This window comes from Meriones unguiculatus, chromosome 5 (assembly GCF_030254825.1).
Source record: "Meriones unguiculatus strain TT.TT164.6M chromosome 5, Bangor_MerUng_6.1, whole genome shotgun sequence".
Lineage (NCBI taxonomy): Eukaryota > Metazoa > Chordata > Mammalia > Rodentia > Muridae > Meriones > Meriones unguiculatus.
This window is the reverse complement of record NC_083353.1, coordinates 131625368-131651550: the sequence shown is the minus strand read 5'-3', so window position 1 is coordinate 131651550 and position 26183 is coordinate 131625368. Positions and strand designations below refer to the sequence as shown.

The 26183-nt window shown below is 51.0% G+C and overlaps 1 protein-coding gene across 6 annotated transcripts in view; it reads left to right on the top strand.

Moving 5' to 3' along the window:
• The window catches only part of Itpr2 (inositol 1,4,5-trisphosphate receptor type 2), a 323374-nt gene that overhangs the window by 21502 nt on the left and 275689 nt on the right, over window positions 1-26183 (top strand). For all 6 annotated transcript variants that reach the window (XM_060384487.1, XM_060384484.1, XM_060384490.1 and 3 more), the window contains exon 2: window positions 31-101. In XM_060384487.1, coding sequence (XP_060240470.1) covers window positions 31-101 — 71 coding nt within the window. The remainder of the gene's footprint in view (window positions 1-30; window positions 102-26183) is intronic.

Below are 26183 nucleotides of genomic sequence, written 5' to 3'. Positions count from 1 at the left end.
GTGTTAACAGTGTGCGCTCTCTCCCTCTAGGCTTGTCGATGACCGGTGCGTGGTACACCCAGAGGCCGGGGACCTCGCCAACCCACCCAAGAAGTTCAGAGGTAAGAACAAAAATTGTGGTGGTTTGACCCAAGAACACGGATTTTTTTTTTTTTTTTTGTCTTAAAATAAGTAATGTTAAACTTCCACTCAGTGTGTCATTGAAAATCATTTCCAGAGTCCCTGTAGGCTTTGTTGTTGTTGAACTTAGGGGTCCATGATGAAGATTGTCTGGCTTTGTTCTGCAGTGTGATATTATGCACTGACAGGAAACGCTGGTAATCACCGTGAAAGATGAAAACATAACTAAGTACTAATTATTTATAGATTTCGGTGGCCGTCAGATCATAACGTTACACTGTTTTACTGTTGGCTTGTCAGTTATCTTTATGGAAGTCCTGCGTTGTATGGCTGTGGCTCATAGCATCACTCCCAGGTGACATGAAGTGACTCACTCTCGTCTTAGAGCCTCGCTCCTCCTGGCTGAGAAACCAGTTGCAGCAGCAGGTTGTTCATAACTGTAGAACATTCTCAAACACAAAAAGTAGCAACAGCATACAAATGTACAAACAGCATTACAACAGCATACAAACAGCATCACAACAACATACAAACATACAAACAGCATCACAACAGCATACAAACATACAAACAGCATCACAACAGCATACAAACGTACAAGCAGCATCACAACAGCATACAAACAAACATACAAGCAGCATCACAACAGCATACAAACACCATCACAACAGCATACAAACACCATAACAACAGCATACAAACATACAAGCAGCATCACAACAACATACAAACATACAAGCAGCATCACAACAGCATACAAACATACAAGCACCATCACAACAGCATACAAACACCATAACAACAGCATACAAACATACAAGCAGCATCACAACAACATACAAACATACAAGCAGCATCACAACAGCATACAAACATACAAGCAGCATCACAACAGCATACAAACACCATAACAACAACATACAAACATACAAGCAGCATCACAACAACATACAAACATACAAGCAGCATCACAACAGCATACAAACATACAAACAGCATCACAACAGCATACAAACACCATAACAACAACATACAAACATACAAACAGCATCACAACAACATACAAACATACAAACAGCATCACAACAACATACCAACATACAAACAGCATCACAACAACATACAAGCAAACATACAAAGTTAGGATCTAATGTGAGGGAGAACATGTAACTTTCACCTTTCTGAGCCGGGCTACCTTGCTTAATGGCCAGCTTAGGTTTCTGTCGCTGTGATGGACACGACGACCAGAAGCAACCTGGGGAGGACAGGGTCACACTGCAGCATGAAGGAAGTCAGGCAGGGACTCAGAGCAGGAACCAGGAGGCAGGAGCTGATGCAGAGGCCGTGGAGGGTGCTGCTTATTGGCTCGCTCCCCACGGCTTGCCAGCTGCTTTCTTACAGAACCCAGGACCACCTGCCCAGGGGTGGCACCAACCACACTGGGCTGGCCCTCCCCCATCAATCGTTAACTAAGAAAATGTCCTGCAGGCTTTCTCGCGGCCTGATTTAGGAATTTTCTCCATCGAGTTCCCCTCCTCTCCAGTGGCCCTGGCTTGTGTCATGTTTACATAAAACTACACAGTTTTTAAAATTTTTTGTTTGTTTGAGACAGGATTTCTTTGTGTAGTTCTGGCTGTCCTGGAACTCACTCTGTAGACCAGGCTGGCCTTGAACTCCTGAACCCCTGCCTCTGCCTCTGCTGGGATTAGAGGTGTGTGCCACCACCATCTGGCATGTATTATAAACTTTAACTTCCTTGTCTGAGGTAGGCTGGCAAAGATTGTCCTTCACTCCCTTCATTCTGATGGCACTTTTCTCTGCTGTGTGAAAACTTTAACTTTTTGTAATCCCACTTCTTCATTCTCACACTATCCCCTGTGCTGTTGGAGTCATGTTTAGAAAGTTCAAAAGAGACGAGTCTGAAGTCAAACTGGGACAGCAGTGTGTGTCTGGGGCACGCATGAATGCCGGGCTTTGACTGTACTGTCTGAGGGCTGTGTCATCCCGGGTGCCACCTCTCAGGAGGCTGTGGGGCCTCTGTCACCACCCCATGAGAGCTGAGCTAGACAGCGAGAACAATGCCTGCCAGTGAGCATTTGTTAAACTTGCCGTCTTCCAGGGACAGCCATCACAGACGCATTTTGTGTCATTGCACAAATGCAGTCGGTTATTTCTTAAGCATGTTTGGCTCTACCCCTGGTCCACCCTCTTCTGGGAGGAATTTTCTTTGGTTTTATTTTTGTTTCTCAGTCATTTGAGATTTACCCATAGAAGACTCCTTCTCTGTACCTGAAAATGGTCATTGGATACTGTATGCCACTGGATACTGTGGGCTGAGATATCCAGGCTCTCTGTGGAATCACATGATCACCCTTGGGTCCCAGGGGTGTCCCAGGTCTCTGTTCTGTGAGTCCCAGCAGTCGGATTCCTCTGTTCTCAGTGGGACTTGCCCTACCCAAAGCAGGTTGTGTGAAGGTGCAGGTCACTGAGGAGACCATGAAGGGTCTTGTTGCTAACAGCTCTGTGCCCAAGAGACAGCCAGATCAGGTGGCTGCTTCCTTTTTATCTAGCGGGCAGGCGTTCAAGGTGAGTCACTCTCCAGCTGGAGCCTGGCCGGCCTGCAGGCCTGCTCTTGGCTCACCTTCCTGCTGCGTGGCCCTCAGAGCCTGCATCCCTCCAGTTTTCAGCAGAGAAGGGCGTCCTCCCAGTGGTGACCCCGACGCCCAGTCTGAAAGCCTGGGCCTCTGATTTGTTGGTCCTCATCGTGGTAGAGTCAGGGCAGAAGTCTCAGAGCTCGGCTGGCCTCTGCCCTGGTTTTCTCAACAGCTGGGAGCAAACTCTCCCCAAAGCTTTGCCGTGGGCAGCTTGCTGCGCAGCCCTGTTCGCACATCTGTCCTCTTCTGTGTCTGTCTGTCCCGCCGTCCTCTCCACTCTAGAAACCATGGCCCACCCGAGAGCTGACTACGGGAATCTCGAGCCCAGGACATCATCCCGACCTCTCTGCCGAGTTTCCAGAGCCGCACTGCTCCTTCCTTAGACGCTGCAAAGGCCAAAGTCACCTGAGCTCCCCGCTTTGAGCTGTGTGTGGCCTGTTCTCAGGTTAATTCAGTCGTCATTGCTCAGCTAGAGATGTGACTGAGCTCAGCCCCGCCAGTTCTCAGGGATTAACTCTTCTGGAACCAAAGTTCCATGTTGGCTAAAGTAACGATTTTCCCAACTCTGCACAATTGTGAAGTTTCCCGTGGATGTGTCAGGAGACACTTTTCCTTGGGGGGAGGGGACATCTAGGCAACGTTTACCCCTTCCTTCTCAAGTTCCAATGGCTACCAGAGTTCTCCCTGGGGAACCAGTGACCTCACTGGACTCATGTGTGGGTACCTTAGGTCTGCACCAGGCGTGGGTGACCCCTCATGTCTGGGTACACGGGGTCCCCTGACTTTAGCCTTCCCCAGTCTGTGTACTCATTTTCCTCCTGGAGACCTCCAGGCCACTCGCAGTCAGGAAATGGAGGCCACTGGCTGGCCGCTCAGGACCCTGACATCCCTCAGGAGCGTCAGCAGTCCGGCAGCCTGGATGATCTGCAAGCAAGGACCAGTGATCTGACGAGGAAGGGGTGGTCTGGCTTGGAGGACCATGGCTTCTCAGTTGTCCTAGCAGCAGAGAAAACCAAGTTGTAACTAAACAAGGTTCCAGCATTCCTCGAAGCCTGGTGGACAGTTTTTCAGTGGAAACCGCGCATGGGGGATGATGGGAAGGGAAACAGAGTGGTTTTGTCTGAAGTGAGTTAAAGTTCTTTACAAATTGCATTGTTTTATTTAGTCTACTTACATGGGGTTTAAAAAAACTTTTATTTGGAGATTTGTATAGTGCAGGGTGGGCTCAACCTGTCAGGCAGCCGAGGGTGTCCTGGCTTGGACAGCCCTGTCCCCACCTCCACACGTGGGGATTACTGTGTGGGACCCCATGCCCACACTCTGTTCTCAAGAAATAATCTTCAGACTCTGGGACCAGGTGCCTGTATGGGAGAGTTGTTAAGATGGCGCGGAGAATTCCGCCCTATTCCATTTCCTGAAATACTGCGCTTGTGTTGGCTCTTTTTCTCGCTATTATGACAAAAAACCCTAGAAGAAATGATCCAAGGGAGGAAGCGTTCACTCTGGCTCATGGCCTGAGGCCTATTGAGTCAGGAAAGGCCTGATGGCAGGAACAGCTGGAGTCCATCATGTAGGCATGTGAGGGTCCCGCTCACATCTGGGGACCGTGATGTAGGAATGAGTGTGAGGGTGCTCACCCACATCTGGGCAGGTCAGTAAGCCAAGAAGAGGGGAGGTGGGCACTCTGCCGACTGTTGCTTTTCCTCATCGTTTTGCTCGGGATGAGCCTCCTTCAGGTTGGGTCTTCCTCCCTCAGTGAACCTCTCTGGAAACGCCACAGACGTGTCCAGATGTGTGATTCCTAGTGGTTCCAAACCCGGGGGAGCTGCCAGTGGCGGGGAAGCCCCGAAGCGTGCGTCTCACACACACACACACACACACACACACACACACACACACACACACCCGTCCGCACTGAGGCTCTGCTGGGTGTGCATGCAGCCGGTTCCTGAGCGCCAGGCCTCATTTGCATCGCACTGGCTCTTGGTCCCCCGCACCCCCCATCCACTGCCTTTGGTCACCTGCTCTCTTGTTTTCTCGGGGTTGTGATGCTTCTTCGGTCTGTATTGCTTCTGCCCCTGATGCTTAGAAGAGCGTGACTAGACGTTTTGTTGAGTTTCTTTGGTTGGCTCCCTCGGCACTGTGGTTACCGTTGGCTTGGTTGGGGTTAATATGGAGACACATGCCACAGAGGTCATGCTCTTCTTGGTATCACGCAGGCCGTAAGGTCAACGTGAGTATTACTGGTCTCCTTTTCTGATGGGTGATTTCACATTCTTGGGGTTAAACGGGGATAGTCACTTTCATTTATCCTATGCTGGCTTTACACTGTTTTCTTTCCTATTCCCGTTTGTTTTTCCTGTTTTTGAAAAACCCTTTTGTGAGAATGGAGTTATACAGAAGTCTGTGCGTGTCAGGAGGAGAAGCTGACGTCCATGAAAGTAAGGGTGGCTTATGTGTCCTTCTGAAACCCTAAGGGTGAGGTGAAGCCAGGGAGCCTGTCCCCAGGAGGGCCAGGGAGAGGACATGGCCCCTGGCCCAAGGTTGGGCTTTTGCACTGGAATGTTTCAACTCTTGAGATTCTGCAATTGTTGACCCTTGCCTATTTCATAACCCACCAAGTCCAACACAGGGCCACTCCTGGCGAGTGACAAGTGTTTAAAGGTCACATTCAGGACGCCTCGGGAGCTGGAACTTAAAGGAAGAGTTTCTGCTCTGTGCAATGTAAAAAGCAGGTGGTGGAAAATTAGGGGCCTTAGGGGTGACTGACAGTTTAACTTGATTCCTTTTCTGTTAACTACAGAGAGCATTTTGAAGGTACAGCCTCACCGTGTGCCTCCAGTCATGGAGGTTACACACCCAGACACACAAATGAGGACTGTGTGTGTGTGTATGTGTGTGTGTGTGTGTGCGTGTGTGCAGGCCAGCAGTCAATATTAGGTGTCTTCCTGTATTTCTTTCCATTATGTTGTTTTGAGACAGGCTCTTTTGCTGAACCTGGAACCTCTCATTTCAGCCAGCACAGTTAACCTGTCTCTGAGGCCAACTGTCCCTAGGTACAGATGGACAGTGCCACCCCAGCTTTTGACACAGGAGCTGAGGGTTCAAACTCCGGTCCTCATGCTGGTGTGGTGGACACTCTACCACACAGCCCCTCCTCAGCCCCAGGTGGCTGAACTTGCCAGTCTTTCTAACACTGCTGGGTCACACTTGCCACCTTTTTGAGCTCCACTTGCTCTGTGGAGTTTCTTCAGATTTGGGTTTGCATCGCTTTTTATTTTTACCCTGAGACAGGCCTCAGGTTTCCCAGGCCGCCCTCGAGACTTGCCTGGTAGCAGAGACCGAACTTGACCCCTTCCGATTCACCCCCTGGAGGGGTCAGTGCTGACCCTGCACTCATGGTTTTGTTTTACTCTTTGTACGTGAGGACGAACGATTTCAAGCCTGAAATCAGCCAACCTACTTTACTGTGCACTTGACAGTTCCTTGCAGCTTCATGCTTTAGGCTCCTATCATGCTTCAGGCTCCCAAGGCTTTATTATTTTGTCGTTGGAGGTTGTTGCTATTCAGATTTGGAGTCTGCGGGTCATAAGGCCATGTAGCTGCCATTCTGCCACTGACCTTTGAGGCGGAGCGAGACCAGAACCATGGCTCATGAGTCAAAGGCCTTCCTGGTCTTTGAATGTTGCTTGTCTGGAAAGTCTGCCTTCGACCTCCACGGCACAGGAAAGAACCTGAGTCTTTCCCCACAGCCAGTGTCTGTCTCAAGTGATGCTCCTGCACTTTCCTGGAGGTCTCGATAGGTTCGAACTCTTTCATTGCCACCACCCGCAGGCTCCTCAGGGAGTCTCTGCCGACACACTGCCTTGGTTGTTTTCTGCCGAGGTCCTGGCTGCTGAGTTTGACACCTAATATGCACCAAGGACTAAACACGGTGAAGGTGAATTTATTCTGGAAAGAAGCCATTTTGGTCTTGGAGACCATATTTATGGCTCAAGGGAATTTCTTCCTTCAAATTTTCAGTGACCCCAAACTCTGGTGCAATAATTTGTTGCTCAAAGAACTTTAGAAAGTTGCAATATATTCCAAACCAGCAGCTGCATGGACCTGTATTCGGGCCTTTAAACAGTCTTCACTGGGCTGTTGCCTTGGCTTAGGTGTGAAAGTCATCCTAGTAACTGTTGTCTGTAGCCGACCCCCTGGCATTGAACCACTGGCCGTGTAAATTGGATAATAGCGAGTTTATGTCCTTCAGTGGGATCCCAGAGAAGAGCTGACGGGTGCGAAGCAGATCCCAGTGCCTGTGGACTCAGGACCGCAGATGTCTGTGCGTCTTAAAGTGCTCACCCAGCGGGTAAGCCACTGGCTGCTCGCAGCACCTACCTGGTTCCTCACAACCGTCTGCAACTCCAGTTCTAGGGGATCCAGTGGCTCTTCCGGCCTCCACGGGCCCCAGGCACACAGGTGATGCACAGACACACGTGCAGGCAAAGCACCCATATGTACACAGCAAATCAGTCAGTCAGTCAATCTCAAGCACTTGTGTTCATTAGAAGGAGACTCTTGTTGCTTTGAGTGACAAGGAAAGGGCTGTTGTGGATGTCCCATCGCTGGCTGAAAGCCACGCTCACAATGAATTGTGTGTCTGCAAAACGAATACTGTATGAACTTTGGTTACCTTGCAGATTTGATTGTAAAGTTTAACTACCCCCTTTGTGAGTAAGAAGTGAGGGGCTAGCAAGATGGCTGTGAGGAAAAGTGCTGGAAGCTGGAGTGACAGGCAGGGGGCAGGAGAGACCCGCTTCAGCCAGACTGAAGGCAAGAACCAATTCTGAAAGCCGTCCTCTTACTCCACAGGTGTGCTGTGGCATGCACTGCTGAACCCATAGACCCACAGACACGCCTGCATATATATATACACGTATGCACACACACACACACAAATACATGCATACAATAATAAATAAAAAAATTCTGTAAGTTCATGTGTCACAATCTCCCCTTTCAAACTGTGCATAAGTTATTGGTTTAAATTCCTACTAATTACTGAGTAAATAGCATTATCTGAGCATTTTAATAGTAAGACTGAGAGTTAGAAACAATTTTGGGAGCTGGCTCAAACAGTTAAGTTCTCTTGTACAAGACCTGAGTTAGGTTCCCAGCACACACATTGGGTGGCTCACAATCACTTGTAATTCCAGAGGATCTGACACACTCTTATGGCCTCCATGGACCACACAAATGTGCACAATTAAAAATAAATCCTTTCTCTTTTTTTAAAATATGTTTTGTGTATTTGAGTATTTGTCTGCAGGTATGTGTATGTGTGTGCAGTGCCTGCGGAGGCCAGAAGAGGGCGTTGGATGTGTTGGCTCTGGAGTTACAGAGAGCGGGAACTGATCCTGGGCCTTCTGCAGGAGGAGCCAGTGCTCTCGGGGTGCTGAGCCGTCTCTCCAACTCCAAAGCAAGTCTTTAAAACGTGTTAAATATGGAAACTCAAACAGTTTTGAGTGCTTGGAATGGTTGTCATGTGGTTTCACGTGATCCAGCATCATCCCATTTCACCCAGTGCAGCCTGAGTTTTCGGATGGGAATCCCATGAGTGTGGTTCTGCAGTCAGCGAGCGAGCGAGGCGGGGGCTTGGGGCCTGCCCCCCCCGTGTGTCTTGGAGACAGTCCTCGTGCACAGCATGTGCTTGTTGCTGCACTGCCGAGGAGTTGGAGCTAAACGCCGTTCTCAGGAGTTCCTAATCTAATGAGGGAGATAAGAGGCGTCCACGAATAATTACAGCCCCGGGTAGGAAGAGATAAGGGCTAAATGAAAAGCTGCAGCGGAGGACGTGGGTGGATGGAGATTTAACCCCGGGCTTCAAGGGCCACCGCTGCTTTTCGGTTGTCCTGGAGGGCCTGGATTTCAGGCCTGCGAGGTGCCTCTTCCTGAGAGGAGTTCAGACATTGTTATTGCTGCCTAGCTCACAGGACGGCTTTCAGGGGTGTGCCCTCCCCTGGCTGCTGTTCTCCAGTGGCAATGACTGGTGTGCACATCCTGGGCCTCCCTGTGCCCCTCCTGCGCCGTGACGGGCTCAGGGAGCCTCCGCTGAGTGCAGCGGAGAAGGAAGCACCAAGCTGCCGCTGCCGAGGTGGAAGCGTCCAGAGCCGCCGCTGTGGACCTGGTCTGGAGCAGGTGATCAGAAGGCAGAATCAACAAATGACTAGGACAAACGATCTCTCAACAACTGGCATTTCTCCAGTCCTTACTGAATGCCGACTGATCGTCTGCTTTATATCATTGAAGTATTTAATCCCGTTTAACCTAATGACCTGAATTTCAGTAAAATTTTATTAGCTGCTGAAACAGAAATGCAAAGGCCACACCTTCAGAACAGACCCATAACCATTCCAGTCGTGTCCAGACTTTTCCTGGGGAGACACAGCATGTGTGTGTACCCACCCAGAAAGTAAACACGCAGACCATCGTCCACCAGCGTGCAGTTTGGTGAGCAGTGAGTTTTTACTGGGGCTGCTGGCAGGGGTACGGGCGAAAGGTTACTTACAAGGAGTGGGGATAACTCACAGCAGCTCTGTCTCCGCAGAGCCCACCCGAGCATGGGTGGCGCTGGGGCATCTTTCTTGCTACAGTTTGGCTGCGCAGTCTCCGCCACCAGCCCCTGTTTAATCCCTTTTGTAGTGGTGGGAGGGACCCTCAGGAATCGTTCAGGCTCTTACTCTGGACCTTAGTTTATTTCCAGTTTACTGGCTGAGGCTCCTGCGCAAATGTTTCAATTTGGAGAGAATGTTGCAATTCAAAAGAGCTGGCCACCCACCATCAATGACTTACACATCAAGGGTTTATTTAGCTTTCACTTAATAGTTGCTAAGTGATGGAGCTGAGACTAAATAAAACGATCTCTAGAGCCCCTTTGAACTTGCCATTCTACAGACATGGTTAAAAGGATTTGTTTTGGGGCTGGAGAGATGGCTCAGTGGTTAAGGATGCTGGCTGCTCTTCCGCACAACCTAGGTTAGATGCCCAGCACCCACAGGTGGCTCACAACCACCTGAGACTCCAGTTCCAGGGGTCCTGGCCTCTGGGGGTGCCAGATGCTCTTGGGGTACACAGGCGTGCTGTGTGTGGGGGTGGGGTGTGCACATAGGTGCCTGTGGAGGCCGGAGAAGGGTGTTGGATCCTGTGGAGCCAATCAGGTGTTGAGCACCGAACCTGGATTTTCTGCAAGAACAGCCAGGGCTCCCAACAGTAGAACCATCTCCAGCGCCAGGAGAGACATTGGGAAATGCTGAATTTGGCTCAGTTCTTAAATTCTTTTTAATGTGTGTATAGCATACATCAAAGTATGTCCAGTGGGAGGGAGAATGTTGCATCCCTATTTATTAATAGTTTAGAGTTTGATTGGTTTTGAGCATTCATGCAGGAGTGCTGTGTTTACACTGCTCTCAACCTTCTCTTTCCCATTCACCTTCTTTCTCACAAATCTGTAATCTGTTCTTTTTAACATTGCTGTACCCCTCCCCTCCATATATTTACCTGCTGAGTGTCACTTGGGATCAAAGAACCTATCAGAGATCTATCCTGGAGAAAATGGTTCTCTCTCTCTCAAGTTGCTAATTGCTTGTAGCTCTTTGTCTAGGAGTGGACCTTTGGGGTAGTTCCTCTTCCCATCTGACATGTCGGCTGGGGTTATCATTATTCTGGTCTCGCTTAGCCAACCATGTTGTTCAGGGAGCAGCTTCCCTGCTGTCTAGAAGACGCTGCTGAGCAGCACTTTTGCTGTTTTCTCCAGACTTAGGTGTGTTAGTTGTACTGTAGCTGTATTACTCGGGGTCACTATGGTTTGAACAGCTGTGCATCTCTGTGGTGCTTCGTCTGCTGCAGACAGAAGCTTCTTTGGTGAGGGACGAGAGCTATGCGTAACCGTGAGTTTAAGGATGTGCATTCAGAACACAGTTAGAAACTGGTGTAAGAAAATGCCAGTACTAGGTTCTCCCTGGGTCCTGTGACCTCTCCAGCCATCGGTAGACGGCTGGGTTTAGAGAACCAAGAATTTCCCTCCTTGAATGGGACTGAAGTCAAAGTGGACAGCTGTAGGTCACCCCAAGATAAGAGCACCACTGACTGCACCACGGGAGCCCTTGCTGGGCCAGTCACGGTGGCTTGTGGGCTCATCAGCCGGTTAGACGGTTCATGGCTTGTCTGCCTCCACAGCGAGCTCAGCACCTTCTGGGACCTGAGAGCTTGTCCTCAGGGAGGTGTCCAGGGCCGGTCAGGGGACTCTCCCCAGCTCTGTGTGGGAAGTGTGTGTCTCTTCAACAACAGGGTCTTCCCACCACATTCTGGGAGGTAGCTCAGGGCGACGGGCATGGGCTGTGCTGACTGGGGAGTCCCTTGGGCACTCCTGCCCTCCTACAAAGTGCTGGCTTAAGTGGAGATACTGGCGTCCTGTGTCTCAAGGTTCTGTTTTGTATGTGAAGGTCCCGTGCACCTCTTTGAAGCTACATAACCCTTATCGTTTGTAAGGAAAGGTTTAGATGAAAGATAGATTTACAAAATGTGTATTCTAGTGTATTTCCTAGACCCAAGTCAACTGCCACCTTCTCCAGGTGCTGACACTGTGACCCAGCGGTTTGAAGGTCGCCTCAGATCAGGCGCCTTTGTTTATAGTCTGTGGTTTTCATGGTAAATACAGCAATTTCAGAAGAAAGCAAACACGCCTGGTGGGTGGTGATGTTTGCTTTACAAATGCTTGGAAGTGGTTTGGAAGCTTCTTCCGAAGAATAAGGTGCACAGTAGCCTCCAAAGCTGCCTTCAGCTGCTGAGATCCAGTCTGAGCTGGCTGTGTTCGGAGGGAGGCGCTTAAGCTTGTGTTTGCAGAGGACGGAGCCTGACAGAACACTGGGAGAGGTTAAGCCGGCCTCAGGAATGTCCTGCCCTGGGAGCCCAGATGGGCTGGGAACGGCTTCTTAGGGTTAGGGTTAGGTTAGGGTTCTTCTGGGAAGGAGGAACTTTGTTTAGTGGTGTGGCTGTGGGTGGCCATCCTGGTTTGTGTGTGTGTCCTTCATGAAGCTTTGGGCGGCCTTCTGCTAGCAACCAGCCTCCTGCTTATGCAACTTGAACCCTGATCGTATCTGCATCACTAAAATGCCCAGGTGTGGGGAATTTTTGGAAGAGAAGTAGCCAAAGGGAGTTGCTTGTGTGCTTAGGTTCTGAAATGTGGTTATAGACAGAGGAAATCCAGTCCCTCAAAAAATCACATTAAGAAAACCAACAAAACCAGGCTTATGCCTGCCCAGTACGGAAACAGCAAGGTAAAACGGCAGTGAGCTGGAGCTGGTGTCTTAGTGTGAAATGGCAACAAGAAGCTTTTATTTTGTGTGTGTGATTGTGTACAGTGTGTGCATGTAGGTGTACTCCTAAGTATGTTGTGTGTGTGCAATTGTATGTGCAAATCTCTGCTCGCTGCTGGCTGTGGGTCGTGAGCTGTAGAGCAAGATGGCTGCCTGCTTTTGCCCTAGCGTGAAGGATGGGCCGCAGGGCTGGAAGGGCTTTTCCTGGTATCCCATGTGCCCCTTCTTTACCTTCTCAGTAAGTTTATCAGGCAGCCCGGCGGCCCGGTGGCCCGGCGGCCCGGTGGCCCGGCGGCCCGGCAGTGCTGGCTTCCCTGGTCAAGCCTTCGGTACTCAGCCAGCCCGGCGGCCCGGCAGCGCTGGCTTCCCTGGTCAAGCCTTCGGCACTTAGGAAGTGGTGACTTCTGTGGAGGAAACACTGGCAGTCGCGCGTTTGCTGACACGCCTGTGTGCGTCCTGGAGCAGTGTGCGGCAGCTGAGCAGCCTGTCGGCCAGGCGACAGGAGGAATCACGGGCGAGGCCTGGAGCCTGTTCCGGGCACCCGTGGACCCGTGGCTCCTCCGGGTCTTCTGAGAGGAGGGCATGCAAAGTCCAAGCACATTTGCCATGGTCTAAGGCACTGCTGCTGGCTTCCCTGGCTCTTGCTCTCTTGTTCACACAGTCTCCTCAGAGCATCTCCGTGTCTGTGGTTGAAACGTCAGTTCCCTCCTCGTAGAGGAGAGGAAGGTGGGGATGCGGCAGCCCTGGGGAGCACGCCATCAAGGCTGAAGACCACGCAGTGTTCTTCGGTGCGGGTTCTAGTCTCCATCCTCTCTGGAAGTCTGGTTTCTCTTGGGTAATGGAATTTCAGGCAGAGGAGTGAAGGCAGCTGTGGCCCCCTCGTGGGTACCCAATTCAGTCACCTAAGGGAGCTCCGTGGAGCCCTGTCTGTGCTGAGGAAGAGGAGGAATCAAGAGGATTGAGATACCAAGGCGGGGGCTGGGGGGAGGCTGGAGACCACCCTTCCGGCAGGGCAGCTCAGGCTCAGGGGCCCAGCAGCACACTTGGGGTTCCGTTATCTGAGGCCCGGCTGACACAGTGAAGTGTGAGCACGCCCGGCTGACATGAAGGGGAGCACGGCTCCCTCGGTCCCGCTCCGTGAGGCTGTGTCACACCCTCTCCATCTGTTGGCCTTCTAGGCTTGGACCTCGTGAGAGTGGCTGGCATCGCTCACAGCCCTTGCCCTGGCGTTGCCACTCCTCCAGTGTGTGGGCGGACCCTCACGGTTCCCGCCTCTCCTCTTGCTGTGCTGGCGTTTGGAGGAATGTGGCCTCCGGTTTGTAAGCTCGTGGGTGAGAGTGCACAGTATCGGTCTTCCTGGGTTTCATTTGTCTAGATTTGCCTGTTGCTTGCAAAGCTGGTTTTAATTTTAGTAGGTGAGACACAGTTCTACAATAGAACCTGGCCTCAGAATTTCAATAGCAGCTGTGGACGGGAGGCGGGCAGCTGCAAATGGTTCTTTGCCTTCCTTTGAAAGGGAGCCTTTCTGTGAGGAAATGCTCTGCCTTGCCACCCTGGCTAATTTACATGGAAAAAGGGAAACGGTCCTCATTTGAATTTGGTTTCAAGTGCGTAAATTGACCCTTGCTGGGCAAACGTGAAGCGACATTTTTGTTAGCTCTGTAATGGGTACAGCCCAGTCACCTCCACCTGGCCAGACACGGCTTTCCAGCAGGGCTCCGTGAACACTGCACTGTGATGCTTTGATGACACTGGCTTGGCCGGGCAGGTGATGACTGTCTTGGCCTCCTGTTGTAAATCACCATCCTCCCTCCCTCCTTTCGTCTTTCTTCCTCCTTCTTCTAAACTATGTAGACCAGGCTGGTCTTGAACTCACAGAGATCTGCCTGCCTCAGCCTCATGAGTGTCTATGGTATCAACTCTTGTTAAATACATAAGATGTACTTGTATGTACAGTGTCTGAAGGCAGAAGGAAGAGTAGAAGGGGGCTATGAGGAAGGTGGGAGCAAGAGGAGAAGGGGGCTGTGAGGAAGGTGGGAGCGAGAGTAGAAGGGGGCTATGAGGAAGGTGGGAGCAAGAGGAGAAGGGGGCTGTGAGGAAGGTGGGAGCACAGTCAGGAGTGGCCAGCTGCAGGTGACAGGAGGACAGAGCCACCCTCAGGGCAAGGAAGCTGGAGAGAGGGCTGCATGCTGGCTTTTTAATTCGAGTGCTTTTCTTTTAAATCATATTTTGGTGTGAATAGTGCTATCCTAGGGGTTACAATGAATAGAAGCAATTATTCCTAATCCGCTCAGAGCTGCATTTGAACTTCTAGGCTGCCTTAGCTGGCAGTCTTAGCTGGCAGTCTTAGCGGGGAGCCACCCACTCCGGCTTCCAGGCCTTCCAGTTCCACAGAGCTTGTTTGTGCGAGGACTCTGCCTGAAATGTTATCACAACACCAGGTGCTTCTGATGAGCTTTATCAGATAGGGGGGAAAGAGCAGCGGTTGGAGAGCGCTTGTGTCCCTGGTGCAAAGACTTAGCTGAAGTGAGGAGAACCAGCTAAGCGCTCCCCAGGCCAAGAGGACGAAGGGTCCCAAGCTGTGTGAGGGCTTCATGAGAGGGCTGCTAAAACAAGATGAGCTTTCAATCTTTATTTTGTTTATTTATTATTATTAGTTTTTGAGACAGGGTCTCCTCCGTTATTCTGGTGGGCCTGGAGCTTGCTTTGTAGACCACGGCGGACTTGAACTCACAGAGGATTTCAAGAGCCTGCCTCTGCCTTTCCCGTGATGGGATTAAAATGTGCACCACCACACCCAGCCTACGAGATCTTAGATACTTACTGTGAAATTTTAAAATGCTAAAAAAGGTTGAAATTACATGTATTTATTTTGTACATGTGCTCATACAAGCCCTGGCACACGTGTGTAGGTCCGAGGACAGTTTAAGGGTGTTGGCTCCCTCCTTCCACCGCGTGGGTCCATGAACTGATGGGGTCCTCAGGTTTGGAGCATGCATCTTTACCCACTGAGCTGTCTCCACAGCTCCTGACTGCTTGTTAGGTGAGAATGGGGCAACCCGTGGGGGCTCCTCAGGTGGCAGAGGGCTGTTCCTCCACTCTCCACCTTGCTTGCCTTTCCCAGAGAAGGAATCGTTCACCCGTGTGCGTGAGTTACGCCACGGCCTGTGCATAGCCCTGGGCTGGGCGCTCGGCGCTGTGCCTGACTCTCCGGATGGCTCAGCTAACTTTAAGCCCGGGTTTGGGTGTTTGCAGCGTCTAGCATGAGGTGATGTTTGGCATTTCAAGCTCAGTGACCAGGCTGATGGAGGTTTGTTGTGAAAACATCGAGAGGGGCAGGAAGCGAGGAGCCAGTTTTGGTCACACTACCTGGGCCTTGCCGCACGGCGCTTGAGCTGGTTGGGGCTGGTCCTGTGCAGACCGCAGTAACTGGAAGCCGGTCCTGCAGACGTGGCTCTCCACCGCATTGAACTGTGGGTACAGCCATCTCTTGACCTTTCTGAGTCAGTGTCCTGTCACAAGAAAGGGAGTGTTCACTTCTCGTGGGGAGACGTGAGCAAATGTCTGTTCACAGCAGATGGAGCGTCAAAGATAGCCCACAGGAACGAGGCCGCCGCCGAGGTCAAAGATAGCCCACAGGAACGAGGCCGCCGCCGAGGTCCGCTCTAGCTTGCCCACAGCGCCTCCATGGCTGCCTCTACACAGCGCAGTCCACCCTGTGGTTGGCCTCTTCCAGCACAGCGGCTCTCAACCTGGAGGTCGAGACCCCTTTGGGGTTGAATGACCTCTTACAGGGGTTGCCGAGGGCCATCTGCACGTCAGATATTTACATCATGATTCACAAGAGCCGCAGAATTACAGTTAGGAGGGAGCAACGGACACAGTTTTATGGTCTGCGGCCACCGCAGCGCTGTATAAAGGGCTGCATCGTTGGGACAGCCGAGAGCCTCTGCCCTGGCACCTCTCAGCGCCACTCAGGAGCGGCAGAGTTACGGCGCTGGGCGTGGCGCGGCAGGGAGTGGCTGGACCCCAGGCGGGGGCCTGGTGACCCCTCCTGTCCTGTGAGGGGACATCAGCCGTTCACAGGTTCAGTCCTGTTGCAGGACTCTTGAGGCTCACCACAGCGGCTGACTAAGATGGCAAAGGCTGCCGTTCTCAGATGATGGCGTGCCGCATCCAGGAGCACAGTAGGTACACATGTTCTGCACATGTATCCATGATGCTGAGCTGTGTTCGTTTACCACACACAAGAGAATTAAGAATAGGGAAATACATACAGCATGCGTTTTCTTTCTAGAATTTTCCCCACACTCCCCTACGCACACCCCTTTTTTGGAGCCTTCCACCCTGCTGTGTATGGTCATTATGACTCAGCTGTTTTTGCTGCTCGGCAATGCTAGCTGGCTGCACGGTCATGGGCAGATAAGCTCACTGAGCTCACGTCTAAAGTGAGGGCAATTATGTGTGCTCTGTAGAATTGCTTCGGAGATGAAATGCAATGATATGTTTAAAGCTCTTAGTGCGCTGTCTGGACCACTGGCTGGTCCCGCTTCCATTTGTGAGACGTGCGCTATTCTTCTCAACCTCTTTTTTGTTCATTTCTGACCCTGCGACCCTTTAATACAGTTCCTCATCCTAAGATGAGGACCTAAGTGACCACACCCCTAAGATCGTCGTCATCATCATCATCATCATCTTTGCTTTTTTTTTTTTTTTTGAGACAGAATTTCTTTGTGTAGCCATGGCTGTCCTAGAACTTGTTCTGTAGACCAGGCTAGCCTCAAACTCACAGAGATCGGCCTGCCTCTGCCTCTCTGCCTCCCGAGGGCATGCACCACCACCCATCTGCATACACTATTTTGCTGCTCCCTGTAATTTTGCCACTGTTATGAATCATAATGTAAGCATCTGACAGGCAGGTAGGCGAACTGTGACCCCTGTGAAGAGCTGTTGGACCCCGGTGGGGTCATGGCCCACAGGTTGAGAACCACGGGTTTGCCAATTCTATCTTCTGTTCTTCTTCCTTGGTACTTTGCTTTGCTGCCCCGTTTCTGCTGGCTTTCTTTGGAATGCTCGTGTAGACTGAGCCATTTCCCTGGAGTAATCCTGACTGTGACCGTGGTCACAGTGCAGTTAGTGTGAATCTCTTATGTTGTCAAGGATCCAGTTTTGGAAATAAAGGACTTGGTTATATTTCATAAGACCATCGGGTAGCACTGGCCCAAATGGGACAGTGGGCTCCTTGTGTAATGGTTCCCATCATGCCATTGCATGCCCTAGAGCTGACCCTCTGTAGATGATGTATTAATCAGACATATTGACAGTGAGGGAATGGTGGGAAGGTAGGGCTGGTGAGTAAGGTTTGGAGAGATGTATAGGAATAAGGTTACGGTGTAATTCAAACGCTGATTTCTGTACCCTCATATCTGATTGCAATCCTCATTCTAAGCCTCTTCTGTCTCAATGTTGTGCAAATACTGCTCCTCAGTTGTCCCCTGATATGCCAACAAAGCAGCTTACAGCCAATCGCTGAACAGGAGAGAGAATATGGCTGGCCTTTCTGCCTGCCAGGGGAGGAGGAGTTAAAGGAGGAAGTGAGGGATTCAGCCATGGGCAGAGGTCCAGAGGGACCAGGAGAGAGAGTTGGAACAGGAAAGCTACAAAATGCAGATATCTTTGGGAGGAAGCCAAATTTGCTTAGAGGATTAAGAATAGAGTAATAACTGCTCAATTCTTGTGCTGTGAAGCTTATTATTAAACAAATACAGAGTCTCAATTATTTGTGTGATAGCCAGGTTAAGAGAGAAACTGGAAAACAAACACAATTTTGTAAAAATAACTTTAACAGAGAGGTCCAGTTTAAGAGGCAGTCATACTTTAGATAAGGCCTAGGCAGGTGGCTCCGATAACCAGGTTAGCTGTCTACCTAGAATGTAAGAGTAAAAGTCAAGAATGTATTGAAATTGAACTTGGAAATCAAGTCTCTAACTTGAAGTTCAATCTCATGGTGATTTTTGTTTCCTGAGTTGAGAAAAGTCTCTTGATTGGGGTAGTGCTGCTGTCTGCAAGGCTGAGCCAGTGTTTGCTGCAGTAGTTAGAAATAGGTCTTATTCTATTTGAGGCTCCAGAGCAGTGGCTCTCAACCTTCTTAATGCCATGACCCTTTAATACAGTTCCTCGTGTTGTGGTGACCCCCAACCATAAAATTATTTTTATTTTTATTCATAATTGTAATTTTGCTACTGTTATGAGTCATAATGTAAATATTTTTAGATGTAGAGGTTTGCCAAAGGTGTCACGGCCCACAGGTTGAGAACCGTTGCTCTAGAGAGAGCGGGGTCATTTCTCGTTCTCTTGATGGCTTCCTCAAGACTATTGTTGCTTGTATTGTGAGTTTTCTCAGTTTTTTTCCATTGTTTTTAAAAATTTCATCCTATTGTACCCCAAGTCAGTATTGAATAGCTGACCTGAAGGTCCTTGTGGCAATGCTGGGGAAACTATGATTTCTGAATCATGACGTCATTCTGAGGCAGACAATTTAAAATTACACGTTTTTTTATGAAGTAATTGAAAACACAGGCTGTAATTACAAATAGAACATTAATGCTTTTGATAGTTTTATTAAAATATTTATTATGGTGTGTGCGTGTGTATGAGTTGATTTGTTTCTTCTGTCATGTTGGTTCTGGGGATTAAGCCCATCATGCTCACACTTGTGCCCTTTTCCCACTGCACTATCTCACTGTGTTCTCCTTTTTGTTCAAATTAATTTTTAATTAGCACACGACCTGATGGGTTTCTTTATGACGATTTTGTGGATTAATATCCTTTGCTCATGTTCAGCCCCTCCAATGTTGATTTTTTTTTTTTTTTTGAGATGGTCTCACAGTGTAGCTGGCTGACCTCAAACTGCAATCCCCCTGCACCAGCCTCCTGAGTGCAGGGATTACAGGTGTGTGCCACTATATCTGGCAGGTGTTTGGTTTTAAACCGTTAGCCAGAACTGTTAACACTGAAGACAGATTCCACACAAACCAACAGGTGTTAGCCCCAGCACTTTTTGAGATAGCTAGAGTTTGATTCTAAAGTGAATGTCATATTTGATTGCGCTGCCTGTATCTGAAATGGTCTAACCCAGGGAAAAGCAAGAGTCTCTGGACCCGAGGCTGCGCCAGAGCATTTGCACAGCACACTCGGGGCCCTGGGGTCAGTTCCTGGCATCGAGGGAGCAAGACTGAGGAGAGGGGACAGATTAGGCCTGTGCAGGAACACACACACACACACACACACGCACATTTCCTCACACTTACACATGTGCCCACTCACATGCAAACATGCCCCACACATGATGAGTCACAGGCAACAAAACCCATGAAGCTTGCTTTTAAACTTCCAAGTGTGACAAGTGTAACGTGGGGAGGCGGGCGCGTGGAGTGTTGTGTGTACGCTGACGGTGCCTCTCTCCTGTGGTAGAGCAAGTGTGCAGCCTCTGCCACCTGTGTTGGTGCATTCCTGTCAGCACTGGGAGCGTACACAGCAGCCTCTGTGGCGGGCGTCCTTCGCTTGAACACTGCTCCCAGGCGCCTTTGCGCTGCCGTGTGACCCAGCACCTCAGCCTTTCACAGCTGCCTTGGTGTGTGCACGGTCGGTTGCTGGGCGTTAGGCTTCTTGGCTGGCGTGAAGGGCACTACTGGAAACATTCGTGCTCAGGGACCAGCTTCTCCTCGCTCGGGGGTGAGCGCAGGTGTGGGAAGTGCGTGGCTCACTTAGGCTGCTGCTTGGCAAGATGGCTCAGTGGGTAAGGCCCTGGCCGTGAAGCTGGTCCACTGGCGGTTCAGTCCCTGGAACCGCGCAAGGGTGGAAGGAGAGAGCTGGCCCCACCACGTTGTCCTCTGACCTCCCGTGTGACCTGTGGCGCTTGTGTCCCTGCCCCAAATAATGAATAAGTGATTAGTTAACAGTTTATTATTATTTTAAAATGAAAAACAGTACAGCCAGTCCTAACTGTCAGTTAACACAGCCTAGAGCCAGCTGGACAGGAAATCTGTTTTGAAGGATTGTCAAGATCAGATTGGCCTGTGGGCGTATGTAGAGGGGTTGTCCTGATTGTAACAGACCCAAGGGGGCCCGCCCACTGTGGGTGGCACCATCCCCAGGCCCGGGGGTCCTGGGCTGCGTAAGGAAATCAGCGAAGCAGCGATCCTCCATGGTTTCTGCTCCAAGACCCTGCTTGAACCCCTTCCCTGACAGGCCTATTGAGGGACTTCATCTGTGAGCTAGAATAAACCTTTCCTTCCGTCACTCTCGGGCACGGTGCTTGTCCCAGCAAGGGAAAGGAGCCAAGAACAAAAGGTGTGCCAGGCCGTTCCTCCCTCCAAATACAGCCAAACTGAGGCTCGGGCTTCAGGTTGATTCCATGCTGTTTAGGAGTTTGTCCCGAGGCTGAGCCAGCTCTCCCTGCCGCAGCCAGGGAGCGTCTGATCAGTCAGCGTCAAACACTTTGCCACACTGCCCTGGCCGGGAAGGGTCTGGCTGCTGTGGGGCGTAGGGCAGCCGCCCACGTCCCTGCCCGCCTCCCAGCAACCTCAGACACAGCAGCCAGAGGAAGCCCGTGGCTTCCAGGCGTTTCTTCTGTAGCGTTTCTGATGAGCCACTGATCCGTGGAGATCAGGCTCCGCCGAGTGCCACGGACAAATATGGCCGTTTACTTTTTTCTAATTAAACAGTAGTTTACTTACAATTCACTCATTTTAGGTTTTTACTTCAAGAAATATTGATAGCCAGGGGAGCAGGGGCGCGCCTGTCACCCTCCGTCATGCGGGAAGTCCGGAGCTGCCCTTTGTCTCCCTCCCCTGTGCCCACCCAGTTCCAGTCACTCACTGTTTTTTTTGAGGGTTTCATATTGTACATCTTCTTGTGTCTGGCTTTTTTCACAGAGTAGGGCATCTTTGGGGGCTCCTCTGGGCTCTTGTATGTGTTACAATTTGCTTGCACTTTGGCGGGGTACTCTTCCACTTTACTGGTGTACCGCTCTGATATTTAAAATTTGGGCCATTATGACTAAGCCAGTCAGTGCTGGCATACAGGGCCTGAACGATGTGCCGCTCCTGGTCAGCACTGGAGTGGAGACCACCACAGTGCTTCCAGGGAGCAGGCGAACTCTGCTAGCCACGGCACCAGTGTGCCAGCTCTGTCTGTGAGACCACCACAGTGCTTCCAGGGAGCAGGCGAACTCTGCTAGCCACGGCACCGCTGTGCCAGCTCTGTCTGTGAGACCACCACAGTGCTTCCAGGGAGCAGGCGAACTCTGCTAGCCACGGCACCGCTGTGCCAGCTCTGTCTGTGAGACCACCACAGTGCTTCCAGGGAGCAGGCGAACTCTGCTAGCCACGGCACCGCTGTGCCAGCTCTGTCTGTGTCACATCTTTGCCAGCACGTGGCTTTGTCATCCATTTCAGTTTTAGCCATTCTGTTGTGGTTTCAGTTATGCTTCTCTAATGACCAGGGGAATGAATATTACATGTCTATCTGTCTCTCTATGTATCTAGGTATCTATCTACCTATCTATGTATCTATCTGTTATCTATCCGTCTATCTATTTGTCTATCTGTGTGTGTGCTGAAAGGCTGTGTGTATGCCACAGTGGGAGTTGGTTCCCCTTCCTGCCACGTGGCTCAGGGATCTAACGCAGGTCATTCGCTTGGAGGCAAGAGCCAAGCCAGCCTGAGCTGCTGCTTCTTAAAAGCTGCTGCTTTTAACTGTTTGTAGGTGTGTGTGTCTGCTTGTGGGGATGGGGGTGTGCCTGAGCTGCTGCTTCTTGGTATTTGCTTTTACTGCTTTTAACTGTTGTAGGTGTGTGTGTCTGCTTGTGGGGATGGGGGGGTGCCCGTGAAGGCCACAGGTGTTGGAGCCATGGAGTGGAGCTACGGGCGGCTCAGCGTCGCCTGCTGTGGATGCCCGGAGCTGAACTTGGGTCTTCTGGGAGAAGAGCAAAGGCTTTAACCACGGAGCCACCTTCCCGCCTCTTCTTAAATGCTTTTTGGCTCCCAATGTTGTGTGTGTGGTGTGTGAGGAAGGAATGTTTGAGTCTTACCGGCTCTTGTCTTCTGTTGAACCGGAAGAGTGCTGTGTGTTAGTCACAGATACGAGGCACCCTGAAACACCTGCTTTAACTTTTGTTGAGTTTTGTCAGGAATATGTCCAACTCCTTTATATTTTCATTTTGAAATATGAAGAACATATCCTTCTCCAAATAAAATGAGGATACATGCTTCAAGAAACAGTTTATGACTATGGGAGGGAGAGAAGAGACGTAAAGAGAGTTCAGAGAACAAAACAGAAATTCAGGGACCTTGTGACCTTAGATTACTGAAGGAAGAACCTGATTAGGAGAAATGGGGACAGAGAGGTGTGCATAAAGGGAGAGGGTGAGAAATGGAGAGGAGAACAAAGGTCAAATTTACATCTGGGGGTGGGGAAACACAGATTTGAGAAGGAGGTGACACTCCTCAAGGCTCCCTTGTTCTCCTAGACACCGTTCACTGCCTGTGTTGCTCCCCTCAGTGGCTCTCCTCTCCTCAGCGGTTCTCCTCTCCTCAGAGGCTCTCCTCTCCTCAGTGGCTCTCCTCTCCTCAGCTTCTCTCCTCTCCTCAGCTTCTCTCCTCTCCTCAGAGGCTCTCCTCTCCTCAGCTTCTCTCCTCTCCTCAGCTTCTCTCCTCTCCTCAGCTTCTCTCCTCTCCTCAGAGGCTCTCCTCTCCTCAGCTTCTCTCCTCTCCTCAGCTTCTCTCCTCTCCTCAGCTTCTCTCCTCTCCTCAGAGGCTCTCCTCTCCTCAGTGGCTCTCCTCTCCTCAGTGGCTCTCCTCTCCTCAGCGGTTCTCCTCTCCTCAGAGGCTCTCCTCTCCTCAGTGGCTCTCCTCTCCTCAGCGGTTCTCCTCTCCTCAGCTTCTCTCCTCTCCTCAGTGGCTCTCCTCTCCTCAGCTTCTCTCCTCTCCTCAGAGGCTCTCCTCTCCTCAGCTTCTCTCCTCTCCTCAGAGGCTCTCCTCTCCTCAGCTTCTCTCCTCTCCTCAGAGGCTCTCCTCTCCTCAGCTTCTCTCCTCTCCTCAGCTTCTCTCCTCTCCTCAGAGGCTCTCCTCTCCTCAGTGGCTCTCCTCTCCTCAGTGGCTCTCCTCTCCTCAGCGGTTCTCCTCTCCTCAGCTTCTCTCCTCTCCTCAGTGGCTCTCCTCTCCTCAGCTTCTCTCCTCTCCTCAGAGGCTCTCCTCTCCTCAGTGGCTCTCCTCTCCTCAGTGGCTCTCCTCTCCTCAGCGGCTCTCCTCTCCTCAGCTTCTCTCCTCTCCTCAGTGGCTCTCCTCTCCTCAGCTTCTCTCCTCTCCTCAGAGGCTCTCCTCTCCTCAGCTTCTCTCCTCTCCTCAGAGGCTCTCCTCTCCTCAGCTTCTCTCCTTTCCTCAGCGGCTCTCCTCTCCTCTGAGGCTCTACTCTCCTCAGCTTCCCCCTGCTCAGGACTAAGCTGCTTTGTAGGAGCCCCTCTTGCCCACCCACTTGCCGTTACTGCCCCCTCCAGCATATAGAGCAGCTGGCTGCCTCTTTCTGTCTCTAGCACACAGACGCAGCTGGTAATGATATTTGTTTGGGTTGGGTCATAGTTGTGCCACTTCCTCGCTCCGCGTCATGGCAGACTCTAATGGTTAAACAATTCGGGGTTCATTATCTGTAAATGACAGCAGCCGTGATAGCTGCTGAAACATTTCCATGGGTTAAAGAATCTGTGCGGAGGTTTTTCTTGAGCTTAGCACATGGTGCTCAGTCATGAAGCATTGTAGACGCCGCTGGTGTTGGGAGGGCGGTCTTGCCCACAGCTTCCATCTTTGGCTCTCTGCTCATTTGGTCTGAAATCTCTCACTGAACTGCAGTACTTCGATGGTACAGGCCCACAGGCACCCTGCCTCAGAAACCCCACCACACAAACACAACTGTATTTGCTCATCTTCAAGGCAAGCTGGGACCAACAGTAGTGAGTCCTGGCACGGGCTGAACTGTGAGCATTTTACCCTCACGCTGACACGTACTTGGTGGCAGAAAAGGCAAGAGGGTCCGGGCTGCTGCTTCCTGGTTCCAGCACACGGAGTCAAAGCAAAGGGGTTCCATGAATGCAGCGGAGGCAGGGGAGCGCTCACCCCTCCGAATACTGAGGGAAGGGCTTCGGGCTCCAGTTGACGCAGGTGCCTTCGGGGCCCTCCATGTCTGTCCCTGCCTCGGCACGATGAGGTTTACCTGCCTGTGAGCAATTCACTGTTTTTGCTTTTCTCCAGTTCTTGGCAAGTTTCCCTCACACTGAACTAAGTTTCACTTCCCTATACCTGGATCAGTATAGGGAAATAAATTCTCTCTCTCTCCCTCTCTGCTTTAAGCCAGTAGCTATTCATTTCTGTGAAACATGTTTGCACACCTCTCTACTCTCTGTCTATAATGCAACATTTTCTGGCTCTTCCTGAAGGTCTTCAGTACCGTGGACCTGCGCCTGTGTTCTGACATCTGCAGCTCCAGCCACCACCTCCCTTGTTAGGAAGCCACTTAAAACGTGGCTACCACAAAGGTGTCCCCTTCCCTTCTGTGAGGTCCCAACTGGTGGCCTCGGCTTTCAACTACCTCAGTACATCGGTGAATTGTATTTGGGCTGGTCATATGCGTGTGATTCAAACTAGGCCCCTTGAGAAGAACAGGGTGGTTTACCCCCAGGCTTGGGCCCCTGAAATAAATCAGTGTCTCCAGCTTAAGTCAGGGAGGGCATGGGTACACAGGTGCATGTATGATCGTGATATCAGTTATGACAAATGCTCCGGGCTGCGAACTTGTAAAGAAAAGAGGCTTATTTCGCGTCCACTATTTGGAGTCTAAGAGCATGGCACTGACATGGGCTCGGTCGGGTTGAGGCTGCCTTTGCTACACTGTGTCACAGAGATGAGAGAATATAGTGGAACGGGAAATCAGAGGGTGGAGGTGCAGCTAGCCCTTCTGTAACAATCCCCCGAGAACTGAACAAGGTTCCATGGAACTGCCTTAGTGCCTTTCTGAGGAAGCTTCTGGGAGACCTAATTGCCTCCCACTAAGCTCTGTGAAGGTCTCACCCCCGTGGGCCTGGCTGAGCTCCCCGGAGAGTGCCAGGACCTTAGTGCCACGCCCAGTCACAGGGTCACTCTCCTCAGCTGCCATCAGTTTTCGGTTTAAAAACTAGTGACTGTGTCTGCCCCCTTGGCCCCTCTGTGTTGTGTGAGTAGTTGGGTGTTTTTTTGTTTTGTTTTGTTTTTTTGTTTTTTCCAACAGTGGTTGTTTAAAGGTTGACTGTGTTAGTGAGAGGACTCAATAATTTAGATTTTTGTGTGTCAGGAAGCGTGGTAAGCGACTACCTTGTCTATTTCTCTCATCATGGGTGGTGTAAGGGTTGATCTTCAGTCTCAACTGCTCTGGCTCCTGGGCGTCAGGCTTTGGAGTTAAAGTGAGAACAGAGACTCTCAGCCAGTTCCCTATCAGGCTCTAAAATGTGTCAGAAGACCACGGATGGGCAGCTGACTGTCGCTGCTCGGGGAGCTGCGGGCCGTTCCATTCACAAAAAGGTTCTGGCAGTCTTCGCGTTGCAGACATCTTGGCCAACGGCAGCCGAGGCTAACAGGCTCTGCTCTAGGAAAGGGCGTGTGCATGTGTGCCCGTGTGCCCGTGTGCCCGTGTGCCGTGCCCACAGAGGCCAGAAGAGGGCGTCAGATTGTCTGGAACTGGAATCCCAGGCAGCCTCTCGCTGCCAGGCGGGTGCTGGGAAGGGGCCTGGGTCCTCGCAAGAGCAGCCGTGACTCTCCAGCACGGAGCCGTCTGTCTAATCCTCCTGAGCGCTCCGCTGCAACTTTCAGAAGTAAACTGCATATTTTGTGTCGTGACCCACACACACGCATGTGTGCTCACAGTAGAGTACATGAATGTATTTCTCAGCAGTAAGCACTAGCTGCCTCCCTCACCTCTCTCCTCCTCTTCCTGCTCTTGGCCCTTTCCGTCAGGCCTCTCCTAT